Source organism: Canis lupus, chromosome 37, assembly GCF_011100685.1.
Source record: "Canis lupus familiaris isolate Mischka breed German Shepherd chromosome 37, alternate assembly UU_Cfam_GSD_1.0, whole genome shotgun sequence".
Taxonomy (NCBI): Eukaryota; Metazoa; Chordata; class Mammalia; order Carnivora; family Canidae; genus Canis; species Canis lupus.
In genome coordinates this window covers 402,953-424,269 of record NC_049258.1, presented here as the reverse complement: position 1 = coordinate 424,269, position 21,317 = coordinate 402,953, and the positions used below count along the sequence as shown (strand labels likewise).

Here is a 21,317-nt window from a genome sequence, read left to right as displayed (position 1 = left end):
CGCAGCACAAACTCTACGTTCACATACCTCCTACCTCCCCCAACCCCCATGTCCTCTGGTTTCTTAAAACGTTTGCGCCTCTGCCCACACTTTTTCCCCTAACTCCCAGGTCAAGGTCTCCTCTCTTAAGACCTTTCATCTTGTTTAACCAGTCCCCCTCAGGCATCTTGACCTTCAAAGCAAAAATAAAATCTTCCCTCCACCCTATTACCCCAATGATTATCTTCTCTTTTTCTTTCTCTCCCCGCCCCCCCTTTCTTTCTGAAGTCAAACTAGTCTAATCTATATCCCCGGGGTGCCAGGGTGGCTCAGTCAGAAGGGACCGCCTTCGGCTCAAGTCACGATGGCAGGGTCCCGGGATCAAGCCCGCATGGGGCTCCCTGCTCAGCAGGCGGTCTGCTTCTCCCTCTCCCTCTGCCCTTCCCCCCTGCTTGTGTCAATCTCTCTGTCTCCAATAAATGAAGAAAATCTTTAAAAATCAATCAATCTTGGGATGCTTGGGTGGCTCAGCGGTTAGCCCCTGCCTTCGGCTCAGGGCGTGACCCTGGAGACCCAGGATGAGTCCCACGTCGGGCTCCCTGCAGGGAATGGAGCCTGCTTCTCCCTCTGCCTGTGTCTCTGCCTCTGTCTCCCTCTGTGTCTCTCATAAATAAATATATAAAATCTTAAAAGAAAAAATCAGTCCATCAATCCACCAAGAGATCTCGGTCTTCCCACACTAAAATTTGCATTTCTCACAATCGCCGTCAAGGCTACTTAAAAACAAACGTTTATAAACCAGACTTTCTTCCTGCTGCCATCCCCGTGCCTTTGCTTCATTCTGCTCTTCTAGTGACTAGGAGCAAACACCTGCGTCGTCCTTGGCAGCAGCCCCGCCGAAGCCGCACCTCTAGCTCCTCGTGGTGCGGCCCGTCTGTGTCCGTGACGCGGGCTCAGGCCTAAGCCACCCGCGGCAGGGCCCTCCTCATCCGATCATTCCGATCACCGCGGCCCCCTCGCTTCGCGGCCCGCTCCCGCCGCCTCGCCCGCCCCCGCCCGGCCTTGCCTCCTCATCCTCAGGGGCCCTTCAGGTGCCGGCCCTGGAACGCCCTGCAGGACCCCGCCTCACACGCGCCCCGGCTCCTGCCCGAGCTCCCGTCCCCGCGGCTGCTGCCTCACGCCGGGGGCCGAAGCCCTTCGGACTCCCCGCGCCGCGTCGGCCTCCGCCACAAACGGGACTTCCGGGTGTTACAGGCTCGAGACCAAGAGGCGGAGGATCCCAAAGCTAGTGAGACCCGCACGGCCGCCGCCCGGAGACGCCGCCTGCCCGGCCTCACGCGCAGGCCAGCGACCCCGGCGCCTCGGGGCTGCCCGCCGAGGGCCGCGGCGTCTCCTCCCGCCGGCACCGGCCCCGGGACGCCGCTCGGCCCCGGGGCCCCCAACCTCAAGCGCGGATGCGTCTTCCCTACGCGGGGCCACCACGTGCCGTCGCCGGCTGCCGCCCTCCGCCGGGCCCGGGCACAGCAGCGTCCTCCGCACGCGCACGGCGGGCCACGCGGCCCAAGCGCCGGGAACGTCCGCGACCGCTTCCCGGGGGGCGGGGCGCACCTGAAGGGCACCGTCCGCGGAGTCGGCCGCCCGCGGTCCCTGGGGACAAGCAGGCACCGCGCAGCCACCGGGAAAGGCGCTTCGGCGCCGAGAGCGGGACCGCGTGCGCCGCCCTGCGACCCCCGGGCCCCGGACTCCCCGACGGCCCTCCGCGGCGCAGCAAGGCCTCACTTCCGGAGGGCGGCCCGCCCGGCCCACGGCTTCTGGGAGGCGGGCAGCGGCACGGTCGGCCCCGCTGCGGCGGGAGGACGCGGCGCGGCCTGCCCGGAGCCCGGAGCCCGCGACCCGCGCGCGCCCACAGCCGGGCTCCGTCGGCTTCTCGCCCGCCGGCGGCGCGCTCACGCCGCAGCGGACAGGCCGACGGGAGGGGCTGCCGCGAGCGCCAGGGCGCCGGGACGGCGGCCGGGGAGGCCGCGACGCTACCTTGTGGCCCGCGCGGGCGGGCGGCGACCCTCCGGCGACTCGGCGACCCCGGCTGTGGCCCCCCTGAGCCCCGCCCCCTGGGCCCTGGGCCCCGCCCCCTGCGGCCGCCGTGAGGCCCCGCCCAGACCCCGCCCCCGGCGCGCGGCGCTTAGTCCCACCCCCCGCCGGGGAACGTGCGCTGCGCGCGGCCCGCAGCCAATGCCCGGGCGGCGCGCTGGGCCCGCCGCGCTTCCGCCCGCCGCTGGGTGGGCCTCGGGGGACGCCGCCGCCGCGGGGCTGCTCCGGTGCCGGCCGGCCTCCGGGTGAGTGGGCCGGGCGCGCGTGGGGGCGGCTGGGGGAAGCGGCGGGCCCCGGGGGCCGCGGAGCCGCACCGCCTGGCCTCCAGCTGGGAGGGAAGAGTTGGAGCCTAGAAGCCGGGCAGCTTTCTCGGCAGCCGGCGAGGAGCCGGAGAAGCGTCGGGCCGCGGCATCTCCGGGCGAAGCCACGGCCTGGGCACACCGGCGTGACGCCGAGCGGCGTTCAGAGGCTTGCGCGTTGGCGTCAGCGGCCGTGACCGCCGGGCGCCGCGGCGCGCGTTCGATCCCGGGCGGCCTGGGGCACTCACCCCGGAAACACTTGTTGGACGCGGTTACGAGAAACTCTCTTAATGCCGCGTCTCCGGTCGAAGCGATGCGCGTATTTCCAGGGGAGACCGTTCGTGCGCGTCCCCCACGTGCCCTGGCTGCCCCCGGCCTCGCCGCCGGCTTCTCCGGGATGACCGGTGTTCCCCGGTCACTGGCACTTTGTTCGAGGGCCTCTCACAACCGAGGAAAGGCCAGCATTGCGGCGGGAACGGATACCCGTTTTGGCGGTGGTGTCGTCTGAATCCCATAAACGGGAACACTTAGGGGGGAAAAAACCAGTTTTAGGGGAGTTGACGGGTTAAAGGAAGAAAGACTGTTTTAACCTTATCGTGTCACGAGATTGAGAGACAAACCGTATCCCTTGACCACGTAGATGTCCCTCCCATGTTCCCCCCAGGCTCGGTTATTTAAAAAGCAGTGATTTGAACCCAGCCACTGTTGGGAGACGTGACATTGGGTGGCAGAGGCTGGCCACTCACAGTTCACTGGCTGGGTCCACTTTGCCTTTTTTGACTTTGATTCAAGTATACTTAGCAAACATATTAATATCAGGTGTGCAATACGAGGATTCAGCAATTCCGTACATTTCTCCGAGCTCGTCAGGATAACAGTATTAATCCCCGTTATTGATTTCACCCATCCCCTCCACCAGCCTCCCCTCTGGCAACCACCACCAGTTTGTTCTCTGTATGTATGTAAGAGTGTATTTTCATCTTTTTCTTCGTTTCTTAAATTCCACACATTAGTGGAACCATATGGTATTTGTTTTTCTGATACAACTTAAAGTTCTGTCCAGGTCCATTCACTCTGTCGCAGATGACAAGATTTCATTCTTTTTTATGGCTAAGTAATATTCTGTTCCACATATGTATCCGCATACTCCCCCCCCCCCCCCCACACACACACCTTTATCCATTCATCTGTGGGTGGACACTTGGGTTGTTTCTCTATCTGGGCTGTTGTAAATAATGCTGCATCTTTGCTTTTTTTAAAAAAATATAGGTTAGAAAAAAATATATATATAGGTTAGTTTATTCTGTTAGTACGTTTAGCTCCTCAGCTTTCACTTTGGTTTCATGATAGAAGAAAATGTAGGTTTTCCCTTTGAGTGTGAGTTTTCCTGTCCCTGATTCATGAAAAACTTAACATGGTAGAACACAAGCTTTAAGAAAGGGATTTTAATTTATTTTTTCAATAAGAACCATAAAAATAAGTCTTGTCCATCTTACCATGAAGTCAGATGTTAAGGATTATTTATTACCTTCATCAGCATCTGCAAATAGCATATTTTGGTGAGTGTGTTCTATTTCAGAACAACTAGAGAATGATCCTAGTAACACTCACTTTGTCAGAATAAAGAGTGTTTAGGTTCCCAGTTCTATCATTGTTGTTTCACTTCCTTTCTTTCCTACAGAGCAAACATGAATGTTGGAGTTGCTCACAGCGAGGTGAATCCAAATACCCGTGTAATGAACAGCCGGGGTATGTGGCTGACATACGGGTTAGGAGTTGGCTTACTTCATATTGTCCTACTCAGTATTCCCTTCTTCAGTGTTCCAGTTGCTTGGACCTTAACGAATGTTATACATAATCTGGTAAGAATTTCATTTTATACTAAGCACTTACAAAGTTTAGTGCCTGTTAGGGACTCAGGGAGGAAGAAATAGAGAGTTACTGTTTAATGGGTACAGTTTAGGTTTGCAAGAGGAAAAGAGTTCTAGAAATGGATGGTGGTGACAGTTGTGTGACAATGTGAATGTACTTAAGACCACTGAACTGTACACCAAAAAATGATTAAAGTGGTGCATTTTATGTTACATATATTGAAACAATTTTTAAAAGGTTACAGCTTTATGTTATAAAGAAAAACATGTGACTTAGTTTAACAGTTTTATTATATAGATATAATTCATAGTCTATGTAATATAAAATTTGCTGACATAGTACAGTTCAGTGATTTTTAAATTATGTGACAATTTTGAAGACTTCTAATCTGGGAGATGATTTTTTTTTCTATTAATACTTCATATTTAAACATTGGGCCTTTTTTCCTAAGTAACACTTTTTTTTTCTTCCTTTTGGCTTTATGGAATCTAGAAAATAGTAGGTCATTGTAGCAAAAATTACAAGATACTAATTCAAGCTACTGTTATATATTGATTAACCAGAATGCTTCAGAAATAATTATGGGTTTTGATTAATAACCATCTTTGATTTCAATCCTTGTTTAAACAACTTCAGTCCTTTCTAAATTGTGTAAGTATGCTTTCCTTCTTCAGTATAGAAATTTTGAGCTTAATCATATCTTGTGTGATTGAGGATCTTATGGTGCCTTAGCTTTTTCATGTTGCCTGTGGTTCTTTTGTATTATAGGATAGCTCTACAAAGTATCAGAGGTTCAGTTGATTCTACTAACCATGTTATGCAGCCTTGAAAATTGTCTATTTAAAAAAAAAAAAAAAACCGTTGATAGTGACCTTTCTTAACAGTGTATGACAGCAGAACAAAGGGCGAGAAATCCATTAGTTGATTTTTTTTTTTAAATCTTTTTTAACTTTTTTTTTTTTTAATTTTTATTTATTTATGATAGTCACAGAGAGAGAGAGAGGCAGAGACACAGGCAGAGGGAGAAGCAGGCTCCATGCACCGGGAGCCCGATGTGGGATTCGATCCCAGGTCTCCAGGATCGCGCCCTGGGCCAAAGGCAGGCGCCAAACCGCTGCGCTACCCAGGGATCCCCTATTAGTTGATTTTTAATTGAATTCAGATTAATTACATATTTGCTGAAAGATATCCAGAAAATGAAGAACTTGGAACAATAAGACAGGAAAGTGCAGGGGAAATAGGTTTTTTTCTTCTTTAATTAATACTATTTATTTCCTATCTTGTGAAGATTATTTGAATTTGGAGGAGGACAAGGATAATGTGGTGGTAAAAATATATGAATGTCCATTTAGTCCATTTTATGCAATGGACTTTGATAGGGCTATTTTTAAGTAGTAATTTCTCTGAAATATTTGACAAAAATTATATCCCTTTACTAGAATCTCCTTTGGCTTTCATGGGATCACTTTTTTTTTTTTTCCTGATTTTTCCTTTTCTGTTTCTTGCACATTCTTCCTTTTGTTTTCCTCTCCTAGATGCTGCTGTCCCCAAGGCTCTTTTCTTCCATCTCTTTTTATGCTGTATGTTCTTAAAGATTACTTCATCTGTCCATATTTGCAGTTTCTATCTGTAGAATGATGATGCTCACATTAATATTGCCAGATTACCGTGCACCTTAAGCCAAGCAATTATAAATTGAACTCATTCCTGATCTGTCCCTTACCACTCAAAACCTGTTACTCTGACTTTGTTCCTGATCTAATCTAAAGGCACCACTGTCTGCCCAATATGTCACACCAGATAGCTGAATGTGAAAAGTGAAGCAATTCATATAATGAATTATCCAAACTGATACTGTTTTGAGAGTAAAAGGGAGCTTAAATAATAACTAAGGAAATAGGTGTAAATCAGGACCATTCATGCTATCTAGGATACATGGTCACTCTACTCTTAGATTAACTCCTTTTCCTCTGTATTCCATATCCATTTAGTCAAAGCCCTGCTTTGCTGTCTCTCAACTTGATCCCCACTGGCATTGCTATAATTTGTACCCTTATTTTTTTTCTCAGGTGGATTATTCCAGTAGATCAAATGGTTTCCTTGATGTTCCTCTACTGTTCTCCATTCCAACTTGGCATAGAATTATTTTCAAAGTGCATATATACTCAAATCATGCTCTAAGTTCTTCTTTGATTCTCTATTCTGTTCATAGTAAAATAACAAGTTCCTTACATGGCATATAAGACCAGTTGATAACAGTACAGAGGCAAGAAAAGGACTCAATCTTACCTCAACGTATCTCTAAACATGAGTATTGCTCTAACAATAATGAAAATTATCTTGCCCTCATCTTTTTGCTGTGGCTTAAGCTCTTTATCCACTATTTTATTTTATTTTATTTTATTTTATTTATTTATTTTTTTTTATCCACTCTTTTAATACTTTCCCCTCCATCCTCTCCTGCAGGCTGATTTCTCCTCATCCAGGAAAACTCAAATATCTCGTTTTCTAGGAGGCTATAGAACTCCCATGCTATATTCTTTTATCATGTATTTATCATAGTTTTATAATTGAGAATTTGTCTTTTTTATTTTCATGTCTCTGAAGATCTATATAAATGTTTGCTGGATTAGTCTGTATTGTTACATAATTTCCCTTCTCCAATGGCAGATGTATTAAATGTACTTTAGAGTCACCCTCTCCCCTTGCCCAGATGTTTTCAAGTTGGTTGAGATTTTGAAGCACAGTATATGGCCATGAGGAAAGCATAGGTAATTGACAACATGTTGGGAAGCAACCTTCTGACTTATTAGTCCACCACACTAAAAACTTAACTACCAGCCATTGATGTAGCAATTAACGTGACTCCAAACTTAAGTTCCTTTTGAAGATAGACAACATTAAACCAATTAAAAATGTGAAATACATACTAAACGCTTTTAAATGGGAGAAAACAGACCTAGTTGTTATCCCTGGTTAGAAAAAATACTGTCTTTGCCTTTCTGAACCATACAGTAGAAATCTGTAGTGATTGTTTTTATTCATTTTTACAGTGCTATACTTCACATTTAGAGGTATTAATATGGGCAGCCCCCGTGGCGCAGCGGTTTAGCGCCGCCTGCAGCCTGGGGTGTGATCCTGGAGACCTGGGATTGAGTCCCACGTCAGGCTCCCTGCATGGAGCCTGCTTCTCCCTCTGCCTGTGTCTCTGCCTCTCTCTCTTTCTCTGTGTCTCTATGAATAAATAAATAAAAAATCTTTAAAAAAATAGAGGTATTAATATTTCATGAAATTTTTAGGCTGGCTTTTAACATGAATGAGAATTTTCTTCAGTTTGAGCCAGTAAATATTAACAACCAACCATGAGCTACATATTTTTTCCCCAATTCTTTTGATTGGGGTATAAATCATCCATCACTAAATTTTATAGAAAACCTATTAAAAATAATGGGATAGAAGATATATGGTAGATAAGATTTTATTCTATTTAACTGAAAAGGATATCTGATACTCTGAATATTCTAAACACTAGAGATACATGTAGTTTGAAGGAAATAGTGAGAGGTGGTTTTTCTCTTTAATGATTCTAATACATGCGTGGATTAGAGTAGAAATTAACTTTTTTGGATCACACATACTCCTCAGAATTTAAAAGTATTCCATTTCTGTTTTATTGTCTCCTGTAAAGCCCATGTGAAAATGGTTTCCTTATGCTTACAGAATAAACATTCCTCAGCTTACTGTCATCTTGGCTTAATGTCTAATACTTGCTGTGTACCAACCCTTGTTCCTGAGGTATTCAGGCTAATGAGAGAACAAACGTGTAAACAATCCTAACAAAATATTGTGCTATAAATGAAAATATTTTCAATTAAATTCCATATAAGCACATAGGCTTCTACTAACCTTCAAGAATGAATTAGTTGACAAGGTAGCATCACGGCTTTTGCCTCAGCAACAAAAAACCTTTCCCTCTTTATTGGTTGAATACTCTGATTGTACCTTTGATGGCAGTTTTTGCCCTACATTCTGGTTGCTTATGTTAATATTGAATATATGTCCCCTTGTTTGCTTTCCAGGGGATGTATGTATTTTTGCATGCAGTAAAAGGAACACCTTTTGAAACTCCTGACCAGGGTAAAGCAAGGCTTCTAACTCACTGGGAACAACTGGACTATGGAGTACAGTTTACATCTTCACGGAAGTTTTTCACAATTTCTCCAATAATTCTGTAAGTGATGGAAATCTTAGGTATGAAGAAGGTTGGATAAGAGGAAGCTGTCCTTTTATTATGTTGAATTTCAATTAGAAACAGTATTTGTTGAAACTTCTACCAATAAATAGCTACCTTAGAGCATAAAATACAGGCAAAATCTTTGACAGGCTGGTAATAAACCATGTTTTACTTCAGTCAATAATATATGGAGACAGTATAATGTGCCCATCAGTATATTTAAACATTGTAGGATATACAGGTCAAAATGTATTCTAGTTCATATTTTTGAGTTGCTTATAAGAAACTTCTACACATAATCTTATTTTGTCTTATGTTCAGATTAATCTCCCTAAACAAGGATTTGGATAATTTCAGATGAATTTCATTGACCCACACCTCACCCACCCCACTTTAGATGTTCAAACTCCTTGGGAGAGACTGCTGTATAGTTTATAAACAACAAAAGTTAGGTTTTCATTGTAGAACAGACCTGGGATGAATCCTGTGTTTATCACCCAGCTTGCTTGGTTTGCTCATAAATGAAATTCTAGCTAATAGTACATAGCTCAATATGATGTCATAAGAAATAAATTAGATAATATCTATCTTTAAAGCATCTAACCTTATATTACCTCCTATTATTTGATATTCAGGGCCCTCCACAAAATGGTTCCTACCTTTATGTGAATATTTTACTGCCACCCAACTCCCACTTGGTCTAGGTCTTCTAAGCAGCACTTCTTGATACTTATGTGTAGTCCTATTTTTATGCCTTTGTTCAAATCATTTCTCCCACCTGAAATACCTTCTCCTTTCTTAATTTATCCTTCTTTTACTCTTTTTTCAAGATTTAAGTCCTACTTCCTCAATGAGGTCTTTTCCTTAGCACCCAACCTTAAGTAATAATGCTCTGTTTTGAACATCATTAATATTATTACATATCTGTTATTTATGCCACTTTGTATTATCTCCGGTTTTGTAAATGGTTTGTTTCTGCAAAAAAATTTATAAGTACATAGATTGCTTTGAATTCCACACTCAGTATAGTTGCATACGTCTAGCAGATGTTTTATTTTTTTTTTTTAAATATTTTTTATTTATTTATGATAGTCACACAGAGAGAGAGAGAGAGAGAGAGAGAGAGAGAGAGAGGCGCAGAGGGAGAAGCAGGCTCCATGCACCAGGAGCCTGACGTGGGATTCGATCCCGGGTCTCCAGGATCGCGCCCTGGGCCAAAGGCAGGCGCCAAACCGCTGCGCCACCCAGGGATCCCTAGCAGATGTTTTAAATACATCTTATCAAACACTGTGTACCACGTAGCTTATATGTAGTAACACATCCATGATAAAATCAGTGCAGTCTGAAGTAACTGGAAAGAATTCTTGGAGGCATTAGGATTCCTTAAACTGGGACTTAAAGGAGGGCAGATTTTAGACAGATGTGCAGAGAAAGGGAGGCACATTCAAATGAAAAGAATAAATTGATAAAGTGGTAGGTTTCTTTTTTCTTATATTGATAGCACTTTGAGGAAATTTTTTAAATTTTTGTTTCAGCCCTATATAAAATTAACATCAAAAGCTAAATGATTTGTATGATCTAGCAAAGATAAATGCAGTAACAGTAATAATAGTTATTTAAACAGCCCTACATTTGGATTTTAGCTCTACTGCTTTGTAGCTGTGTGACTTTTGGCCATTTCTTTGAAAGCCTTGGTTTCCTCATCTATAAAATATTGAGGATTGCATTATAATTAATGTAAAAAACCTGACATCCTGAATTTTCAATAAGAGCTATCACAAAATAGTCAACTAAGATGTACCTGTGTACATCCGTATTTCTAAAAATATATTTTTGACCAACAGGTATGATTTCAAATTTCTGTGATTAAATTCCTTATATAACTGAAGAGACAGCATTAAAGTCATCTATATAGCATTGATACTTTTCAGAGTGCTTTCACATTTTTTTATTTGATCATCATTTGTCAGGTAGGTGGGGCATGCAATGTTATCCCAGATTTTTAGATAAAGAAACAGGCTCAAATGCATTACCTTGTTCAGGATCTTGCAGCTAGTTAGAGTCCATAGCCCAGATGAAACCCTAAACTTCTAGCTTCTAATACAGGTCTCTTTCCAGTATACTTTCTGGCAAATAAATGCTATTACACAATTCCTGCTTTGGTTTTGCATCCCCTTGGAGGGTTGTGTAGGTTTTTGTGTAAGAACCAAGTAATTTTCATATAATTTACACATACAGTTAATTTTCATTAAAAGAATAAAGGAGGACATATGCTACAGTGTGATGAGAGGCCATTCCAAAAAGATAAGACTATTTCCAACATATGAGGTTACAGATTAAGCCCATAATGATTATGGGAAATCAAATGAGCTTACTAAATGCAAGTGGTATCAGTGAAGGAAGTGTAAAAACAGTTGTCAAGGATATGAAACCTAGAAGAAAGGGTTTAGACTAAAGATTGAAGAATATGGTTTATTCTCAAGAAGTATTCTCTGGTTATAGTTGCAAAATTGGTGGAAAATTAAAGAATTTCTCTTTGGATGGTTCTGAAAATCATGTATAGAGCTCTCTGTGATGTTTTTAGCCATACCTGAAAATAGCTGTTCTTTTCTAACCACAATACACAAGACGTTTTTCTCCCCTTCCTAGAACTTACTGACAGTACTTAGAGGAAGTACTGTACTAATTAGACAAATGCCTATATGCAGACTAACTTCTTAGTTATGATCCAGTGAAGTATGATGTTTTAGTCTTACATCCTATTGATATTAGGATACTCTCAGTGGCCAGATGATGTGTCCACACTCTGATGTACCCTTGGGTAAAACTAGACCTTCTGACTTGATTTATGGTCCTAGAGGTAGCCTAGGTTTGTTAAAACAAATTCTCAGATGTTGAATGTCTTTGAATGTGTACATACATTCAGTTACAGCAAGCAGCTAGAATTTTACCACAGTGTCTTTTTCCAGTTGAAGTGGTTATCGACTTGTTCAGCTACAGTATGGAAATGAGAATATCAAAAGGGCAATCAAGTATTTATTTTCTTTCAAAGATACTGAGTTGTACTAATGTACTAACACCCCATTTTTCACAGCTTTATAGCCGTAGCTTCTAACCTTTTAGTGGGTCACAAAACTCTTTGAGGATATGATAGATGTTTTGGACCTGGAACTTCTCTTCAGAAACATACACACAAATACAACTATACCTGAAATTTCAGAAAATGTCTGAACCCTAATTTGGAAGACCTCTGCTTTAAAGGTTGCTAAGTGCAAACATACTCCTATTTTTTTTTTTTTTTTTTTTTTTGAGATTTATTTATTTGAGAGAGAGTGCATGAGCCGGAGGGGCAGAGGAAGAGGGAGAGAGAATCCCAAGCTGACTCCATGCTATGAGATCATGACCTGGTCCAAGAGTTGGAGGCTCAACTGACTGCACCACCCAGGCGCCCCACAAGCACATTATTTTAAATGCATTCAACATAGTTGCAGAAATGCAAAATGTGCATATATGCCTCCACTACTATTTTTAAATAACAGTAAAAGGGACTGTAAGGAAAAGGAGGGGAACTGAGTGGGGAAAAAGTAGAGAGGGAGACAAACCATGAAAGACTCCTAACTCTGGGAAACAAACAAAGGGTTGCAAAGGGGAGGTGGGCCGGGGTTTGGGGTGACTGGGTGACGGCCACTGAGAAGGGCACTTGATGGGATGAACACTGGGTGTTATACTGTATGTTGGTAAATTGAACTTCAGTAAAAACAAATGAAAAAAAAATGTTTAATCCCAAATTAATTCAGGCCCCAAACTGTAAAACTGTTTTAGTGCTCGGAAGTGATTCTGCTTTTAGGTATTTATGTTTCAGTGACCTTTGTTTTACCTTTAAATTTTTTTTTTTTTTTTTTTTTACAGATTTTACATGTTATATGTTTTATATTTTTAATTTTTATTTCTACAGATATTTTCTGGCAAGTTTCTATACGAAGTATGATCCAACTCACTTCATCCTAAACACAGCTTCCCTCCTGAGTGTGCTGATTCCTAAAATGCCACAGCTACATGGTGTTCGGATCTTTGGAATTAACAAGTATTGAAGTGTTTTGAAATGGAACAAAAAATTTTATAGCTACTCAGTTTTCTATAAGGAGTGGTTAGTAAACTGCACTGTTTCTGTGAAAATGTGAAATGAGAAGTATTTACATTGGAGGGCCAGTTGCTGGTTCTTCATAGGCTGTTTTGAAGTGCAGATATTTACTAGAAGATGCCTCTGTTTAATGCATGTGGTATCTTTCTGAAGAGAGGCTTTACAGGCAGGCTGGGCAGGCCCAGCTTATAAGTTAAATGGCTGTAAAGTGAGGGTATAGTAGATAAATCCAAGGAAATAAGAGATTTATAAGACACTAAGACCAGCTTAGGTTATAACGAGGGGGCATTATGTTAGGAAAAGAAAATTTCCAATCACTCAGTTTAAGCAGACATGCGTGTAAACCAGAATCATCTCTTTATAAGTTTATTGTAATTTTTATTACCATATGTATTCCTTTTGTGTCATATAAGAGGATATTTCCCTCTTGTTTTATACAGGCCAATCCCTACTTTATGATTGTACTTTTTTGCTTTTGCTGGTTCAACATTGTATTGATGGATGAGGTCATTTTACATTTATTTAATTACTGGGTTCATGAGGCCCTACCTTCATGACTGGTGATAGAAGACAGCCAGGCATCTTACAAATAGCCTCTGAGTCAGTCTTCTAATTTTGGAACAGAATGGGTTTTGCTGCCTTTCCAGACACAAGGCTGCTAAACCAATTAAGAAAATAATTTATTTCACAGTTAAGATATATGGTAATTTAAAGGTGTCTGTTTATTTGATTGTTCAGTCTAATTGTTAAAGTCTGCTGCTGTTTAGAAAAAGAAACATAAAATAGAGAACTATACGGCCAACCTGTGGTCTAACAGAAACTGCTTTTCTAGCAGTAATACCAAAGTAAATAATGGAGTCTTCTCTAGCAGATCTGCAGTATAAGAAAACATTGTCTTTTCTTAGACGCCCTGCTCTCAATACCCATATTTTGCCCATTAATGTTTTACCTTTCATTACATGGGTCTTAGTCTTGGTGTAGATTAACCCAAGTGGTAACTGTTTCCAAAGCAGCAACCATATTGAATTCCTGTAACTTAGAGAATCTTCCTATAGTTGACATTAATTGCCACAAATAACTATACTTTGAGAAGAAAACATGTCAAAAACAAAGTTCTGATATGGGATGAAACTGAAAAATCCAGTAGTATTTGTAAACCTGAGTGAAGAGAGTTACAGACCAACTGAAAAATCAATTTATTTCAATAAACTGACTTTCTAGGGGTATTGATCATTGTTTTGTATTTCCAAACTATTGAGTTTAGAAATCAGTTGTATAATAATGCTTTTATATGTTTGTCTTTTCCCTTGTATTTTTTAAACCAGTAATCTATACTTGAATAAAATTTTTCTTTCATGTAAGATTCTTGCAAATAATCTCCAAATTCACTCAGCAGTGTCATATTTATTTTTCAAGGCTTTTTTTTAAGCAACTGAATTTGTAAAATTAAGGTAGTTGAAAATATTCCTTTTCCCTTATATTAAAGGCTTAACATTTTTTGCACAGACTTCAGAGATGGCAGTTCTGTTAATACAGGCCTTTTTTCTCCACTTCCCACCCTTCAGTGTTTTAAAAATATTTATTCAATAGATGTTTGAGGGCTCACTCTGGTGTAGGTATGTTTTAGGTATTGTGGTTACAGTTCGTAAGCAAGACAAACCAAATCTTTTCCCATATAAGCTTACATTCAAATTGGAGAACAGGTTAAAAAAAAATCAATCAAAACATATTATTTCATGTAGTGATAAATGTAGTGGAAAAAAAAATTAAGCACATAAAAGGCAGGGGAGCCTACCTTAGGTCTTCTAATGTTCCTAAGGTGATTTTTGGACTAGAAAGGAGTAATAATAAGGAGGATAAGGATGGTAACAAATGAGGTCAGAGAAATAGGTAAGAGTCAGATCATATATATAGGCCTCTGTTAGCCAAAGTAATAAGCAAATTTTCTTCTAAGCTAGACAAAGCCATTGGATAATTTTACATAGATGATTAAAGAGATCTGATTTTTTTTTTAAGGTTACTGGCTAATGTTGAGAATAAAGTGTAAAGGAATAGGAAGGAGGAAGAATAATTGGGAAACTACTATAGGCAAGAGGTAGCTAAGACTAGGGGAATAGCTGATGGAGTGGTTGGGAAGTGATCAAATTTGGGATATGCTTTTTTGTTCTTAACACCTAGGTGAACTTCCCAATTTTCACAAGTTTGTACAGTTTAATGTAAAAAAAAACTTTTTTAAAAATAAAATCTATAATGACTATTACTTCGAACAAAACTAATTGCTATGCTATAATGGCTCCTATTTTCAAGTCAGGAAACAATGGCAGTTTCTAAATGTACAGGAGCTCAGGAGTGCCACTAATTTTAGCATTCATTGGTGAATTTTCCCTGCAACCATTATGGAGTTCCATGGTGGTTTTCTTCCCTATTCCTACATTTATTGGAATTCTGTAAGGAAGATTTTTCCTTTTCCTTATATTCAATCATTTGTATTATTTTGGACTTACACATACCTTATTCTTTGGCTTACAATTCATTATTGTCGTCATTAGTCTTTCCAAGTGGTTCTCCAGATTTGGCCATTGGAAGTCAAAGTTCCCAGTGGCAATTTCCAAATTGGTTTCTGTATCTTTTTGATCTGCCTCCCCTTTTTTTCTTAAACATAGAACTATATTTTTTAGGTTTATGGCACTATGGTCTACTGAACTATAAAGATCATAAGGGGCATAACAAGATGTCCTTAACTAATACCTGTATGAATTAGCCTTATGGAGTTATATGATGCTAACAGTTGGAAAAGACCTTAGAGGCTATGTAATTTCAACTCCTTACCTTACCTTGAATTTTTATTAACCATCACACCTCCATTCAGTTCTGTGTTAGTGCTAATAAAGGAAGACTTATAAGGCTGCATTCTTGTAATGGAATTTATAACTTGTTTTACATTGAACCAAAATCTAATCCTCGTTCTATATAACTCTTCAACTGTTCAACTTTTAAACTGTTATCAATAGCACTGAATAACCATTACCAGAGTCTTCACCATTTTCCATACGCTATGGTTTCAAATCTCTCCTACTAATTCCACTCTGAGTTGCAGTTTATTGTTATACAGCACTAGAGCTGACTATAAGAGGTGATGTCACTACAATGGTACCACTTCCCTTGTTCTGGATCCTTCTTTTTTTTTTTTTTTTTAATATAGCCTAATATCTTAGCTATTCTGGCAGCTACCTATCACTGATTCACCTTGCAATCACTAAAACCTCAACTCTTCAACATGTAGTGCCATTAAATGATGGCTTTCCCTCTATATACTTAATGGATTTATTAAACCAAGTTTAAGATTTCTTTTTCCTGTGGAACCTCATCTTGTTAGATTTTAGCCTATTGATACATCTCATCTAGCTCAAGTTGAAACTTATTGTCATGCAATGTATTTCTCCTATATTACATCTTTTATTAATACGTCACCAGTAAATATGACCCCAAAATGCTCTCATGCTAATCTTGAAAAAGACAAATGCAGCAACCCAGTGTATACCAACGTAGTTTTGTAATGCTTCCAACAGGACAGATATACAGAGTAATTTTCAAAACAATTACTATGGATATTACGTGTTGAGGTAGGAAATGTAAACAGGCTCAGTATTGGAAAGACAGGTCTAAAAATAATCTAAAAGGAAATTTGTAGTAGTAATGGGCAGGGAAGGAAGGCGGATAAGAGAATAGCAAAGATAAACTCTCCTTCATTTTGTCTAATGTCAAAAAGAACAGTTCTGAAATGCCTCAGGTTTTGAATTTACTCCCTAATTTCAGTTCCAGTTAAAAATGATTCAACGGGGGGGATCCCTGGGTGGCTCAGCAGTTTGGCACCTGCCTTTGGTCCAGGGTGTGGTCCTGGGATCTGGGATTGAGTCCCGCGTCGGGCTCCCGGCTTGGAGCCTGCTTCTTCCTCTGCCTGTGTCTCTGCCTCTCTCTCTCTATGCCTATCATGAATAAATAAATAAAATCTTTATTTAAAAAAAATGATTGAACAGGTAGTTTTATATGGGGTTTAAAATTTTTCATTTTGCTTCAAATGAACACATGAGAATTGTAAACTCATTTAGAATACTGAACGTCTTAGGTATGCAGTACATAGAAGGCTTCAACTGTATAGGGCCACATTTCTCTTAAGTGTTGGGTTCACAGAATTTGATAGTATTCTTGACACTTTCATAATCTGAAATCTTTTCATAATCAAAACAGTTTAGGAGAAATACATTTGGATTCTATGTTCAGCATTGTTAATTTATTACATTTTTTGACTCATTCAAGCCTTTGATAACTAATGATACGGAAATGACTTAACCTGTAGTACTAAAGTTCTATGTAATTCTAAGTTTAGCAGATAGGCCAAGTTTATCACTATGATTGTTCACTTTAACTGAAATAATTATATCGATAAAAATAAATTCTCAATTATAAGAACTATAGTAAAAAAAAACTGTATCAGGGGCAGCCCAGGTGGCTCAGCGGGTTAGCGCTGCCTTCAGCCAGGGGCGTGATCCTGGAGACCCGGGATCGAGTCCAAAGTCAGGTTCCCTGCATGGAGTCTGCTTCTCCCTCTGCCTGTGTCTCTGCCTCTCTCTCTGTGTCTCTCATGAACTCTTTTTAAAATATAAACTATGACAGGAGTTTTATAGTATGTAAAATTTCTGGCTTTCCAAATGTTATAAATTTCTTTTGACATTTTTTGAAAACTGTCCAGATTTTGCAAAAAAAAAAAAAAAAAAAAAACTGTTGAGTGTATTATCAACAAGATAAGTATTCATTATTCATGTTATAATTTTTTAAATGGGAACAGAAAGGCCAGATGATATAACTAGCATTGCTGAGAAAATACCAATATATCACCTACTACAGAAAACCTGAAGCAGTGATTCTGTTTTGAAACCTTTGTTCCTCCTATGGATTATCAAGTCATATGTTTCTATCATGGTACTTAACAGTCATAGGGAGTATATGGGAGCAACAAAAAGATTCACCCCCTCCTTCCCCTGCCAAAAATACACATAGACCCCACGCACTTGAAAAATAAGATCATCTGGGTAAGGCAATTTCTCAAAAAATTAAACAATTACCATATGATCCAGCTATTCCAATTCTGGGTATATACCCAAAAGAAGTGAAAGCAGGGATTTGGAAAGGTATTTGTGCGACCTATGTTTATAGGAGCATTACTCATAATAGTTAGAAGGTGGAAACAACTCAAGTGTCCATTGACAGATGAATGGATAAACAACATATATACAAACAATAGACTATTATTCCACTTGAAAAGAAATTCTGACACATGCTACCACACTGGATGAACCTTGACGTTAATGCTATGTGAAATAACCCAGTCACAAAAGGACAAATAATTGTATTATCCCACTTATATGAGGTATCTAGAGTAGTCAGAGACCTAAGGGTGGTTTTCAGGCGCTAGCAGGAAGGGGAAATAGAGAATTAGTGTTTAATGGGTACCGTTTCAACTGGGGAAAATGAAAAAGGTTTGTAGATGGATGATAAAGATGTTTACGCAACAATGTGAATATACTTAATGCTATTGAACTGTACACCTAAAAATGGTTAAAATGATAAATTTTGTTGCATATATTTTACAACAGTAAAATAAATCCTTTGAAGGTAAATTTGTTAAATAAGCATAATGGCTCAGCAAGTAAAAAAAAAAAAAAAAGCAAAATATCTTCCAAGGATGAGACGTGACTGATTGTATTACCATTAATGAAACGATTTCTAAAGAGATACTTGTCAGCAAAAAAAACTCTTTAAAAAGGAGAAAGACAAACGACTATTTTTAGCACAATCCAACCCATGAAGAATGTAAGACAGGGGGGACTCAAAAGAAATGCATCAGGCCTGAAATATTAACCATTAAGAGCCCCAAACTCATTTCTATTGCTTCCATTCCATATTTGTCAAATTCTGATTATAATTTGGATCTGGCTTTCACTGTCATTTGCTCAATACAGAGAAGGTGAGGACAGTAAACTTAAGTAACCTACCTCCTTCATCATTACATTTTTTTTTTTAAATTAACACATCAGTCTATGGTCTTCACAAAGCAGTTTCTGAGCAGATTGAGTGTGTGACAGCACCCAAGTCCAGTCACTTCCAGATCTGACAAACCAATGTGAAGCCTAGGCTCTGGGTACTTCTGTGGCAAGGACACCACCCTCCCCAAGGGACTTCCCGCTCTGGGCGCACACTTTCCATAATGCTGCATTGTAATCACCTAGTGTTAGTCTCAGTTCCTTGAAGATAGAGAGTGGATCCTAACTTTTATCTCTAACAACTGATGAAGTTCGTAAAGAATCCAATCAATAGGGATCCCTGGGTGGCACAGCGGTTTAGCGCCTGCCTTTGGCCCAGGGCGCGACCCTGGAGACCCGGGATCGAATCCCACGTTGGGCTCCTGGTGCATGGAGCCTGCTTCTCCCTCTGCCTATGTCTCTGCCTCTCTCTCTCTCTCTGTGTGACTATCATAAATAAATAAATAAAATTAAAAAAAAAAGAATCCAATCAATATGTAATAAATGAAATAATAAATGAAAATAGAATCCAATTCAGTAAGATGTAATTAGGAAATGAGTGTTGCAAAGATTCTTCAACATATAATTTTCCTCTGAAACTTAAAAATGAAGAATCAGGCAATAGCACAGACAAAATGGGCATATTTTGATTCTGGATTCCAGGGGAAGGTACAGTAGTCAGGCCGTATTTCTCGGGGACCGTCCAGGAGTGGCACTCACACCGCGGACGTAAGTCTGTGAAGGCCCAGTCAGGCCTCTCCACCAACAGTAAAGGGCACGGAAACCATGGCTAGCCAACCCCGCGGTCCTGGTAGAGGCACCTATTCTTTCTGCTGCTCACGTGCCATCACCCTGAGGAAGAAGGAGCTCCTCCCTCCTGCGTCCTAGAGGTCAGGTTCCCGGTGAGCGGCGTTAGGGCCACAGCAGCGCCCGGATGGAGTCCGCCAGGAGTCCCGCGGCCCGTGATCCCTGAGGGCGTGGAGAGACGCACCTGCCGCGCGAAATTCAAACTAGGAAAATGCCACAGGTGGGAGGTTTTGTTTTGTTTTGTTTTGTTTAATTCATGAGAAAGAGAGAGAGAGGCAGAGACACAAGCAGAGGAAGAAGCAGGCTCCATGCAGGGAGCCCGACACGGGACTCGGCCCCGGGGATCCCCCAGGAGGGAGGTTTTTATGGTCAGACTAGATTTCAGCAGTTAACAGAAAGGAACCTCTAATCATGCAGCCAGGATAACTACTTTTTCTTGACATTTGGGTCTTACTCTTTTTGTCTTCTGTGGGTCAGCCGCACGTCCTAGGGGAAAATAGGAGTTATTTTATCTTGTGGAAGTTGAGGAAACAAATTCCAAGAACTGTGTGGCCTGCAAATCCAGCTGTGTGGTCCAGCTGCTTCATCCGGGAGATGAGGGCAGCAGGCACCTGGTGGCGGGGAGCCACCGGGCGGGGCGGCACCGGGCGGGGGACACCTGGCGGGGAGGCACGAGGGGGGGGTGCCCGGCGGGGAGGCACCTGGCGGGGGACACCTGGCGGGGAGGCACGGGGGGGGGGGGGGGTGCCCGGCGGGGAGGCACCTGGCGGGGAGGGGCACCTGGCGGGAAGGCACGGGGGGGGGGGGTGCCTGGCGGGGGGGGGCACCTGGCGGGGAGGCACGGGGGGGGTGCCCGGCGGGGAGGCACCTGGCGGGGGACACCTGGCGGGGAGGCACGGCGGGGGGTGCCCGGCGGGGAGGCACCTGGCGGGGAGGCACGGGGGGGGGGGGGGGGCGGTCGGCACCTGGCGGGAGACACCTGGCGGGCACAGCACAGCTGTCCCCCGAGGTCGCGGTTCCGCCCGTCATGTGTCCCGCCCGGGACCCCCAAGACCTCGGCGGTCCCGAGCACAGGCGCGTGTCCCCGGGCGGCCCCGTGACTCCCCGCACCAAGCGCCCGACGGCGTCCGGCAGCACACGGGGGCCTCCTGGCTGGGTCGGCTCGCCGGGGCCGAGGCCCAGCGGGCGAGGAGCGCCTCTGGGGTAAATGTGTCCACGCCCGGGGCGGCAAGGTCACGGCAGTAAACGCGAACCCCAAAGGCCCACAACCGACCCAAGCGCTGAAGGGGGCCCGGAGCGCGTGCGCGTGCTCGGCGCGGCCACGACGGGCGGCGGCGTCTACTCACTGCGGGCGGACGGCGCAGCCGCGGCGCCTCCTCAACCCCAGACCAGCGGGCGACACACGTCACCCCAGCGGCGGCGCTTCCGGTCCCGCGGCGCTTCCGGTCCCGCGGCCTCCACGCCGGCCCTGCGGTCGTCAGCTGCTTCGGCCACGGCTCCTCAGAGACGGAAGGGCGGGCGATCCGCACCAGCCTTCCCTCACAGCGGCTCCCAGTTCCGGCCGAAGGCAAACCCAAATTCTCCCGTAACGTAGCGAAGTGCTTAGAACCTAGTGCGGGGGCGTCGGGCGACTCCGCCGCGTGACCTTGCAGCGACCCGGCCGGGCCGCTCCGGCCTAGCCTGAGGGGACGCCTGAGCGCAGGCTCGCGCCCCGGGCAGCTCAGGGCCGAGCCCCGCAGCGGCGCCCTGAGGGCCCGGCCGCGCCGAGACGCCGGTGACGTCACTTCCGGGCCGGGCCGGAAGCTGCGGGAGCTGTG

The 21,317-nt window shown here is 43.3% G+C and overlaps 2 protein-coding genes across 17 annotated transcripts in view; one reads left to right on the top strand and one right to left on the bottom strand.

Moving 5' to 3' along the window:
• PMS1 (PMS1 homolog 1, mismatch repair system component) overlaps positions 1–21,243 on the bottom strand; it is a 107,318-nt gene extending 86,075 nt beyond the window's left edge. For 6 of the 13 annotated variants that reach the window (XM_038585126.1, XM_038585136.1, XM_038585135.1 and 3 more), the window contains exon 1: positions 2,011–2,101. The gene's annotated coding sequence lies outside the window, so the exon portion shown is untranslated. Of the gene's footprint in view, positions 1–849; positions 870–1,045; positions 1,066–1,587; positions 1,716–2,010; positions 2,102–2,381; positions 2,404–2,614; positions 2,772–20,846 lie in introns of those variants that run through there. The other 7 variants (XM_038585133.1, XM_038585127.1, XM_038585129.1 and 4 more) reach the window with 7 other exon arrangements.
• ORMDL1 (ORMDL sphingolipid biosynthesis regulator 1) lies at positions 2,230–13,974 on the top strand. 4 transcript variants are annotated; one of them, XR_005385026.1, is made up of 5 exons: positions 2,230–2,312; positions 4,048–4,228; positions 8,318–8,469; positions 10,317–10,442; positions 12,428–12,557. XR_005385026.1 is itself a non-coding variant. In XM_038585146.1 (4 exons), the coding sequence occupies exons 2-4, from the start codon at positions 4,055–4,057 to the stop codon at positions 12,561–12,563; spliced, it is 462 nt and encodes a 153-aa protein (XP_038441074.1). In that variant the 5' UTR covers positions 2,230–2,312; positions 4,048–4,054; the 3' UTR covers positions 12,564–13,974. The 4 variants fall into 4 exon arrangements, 3 of the variants coding, with proteins under 3 accessions (XP_038441074.1, XP_038441075.1, XP_038441076.1); XM_038585146.1 differs by lacking the exon at positions 10,317–10,442 and having other exon boundaries at positions 12,428–13,974; XM_038585147.1 differs by lacking the exons at positions 2,230–2,312; positions 10,317–10,442 and adding an exon at positions 2,634–2,818 and having other exon boundaries at positions 12,428–13,974.
• Positions 21,244–21,317: the final 74 nt, after the last annotated feature.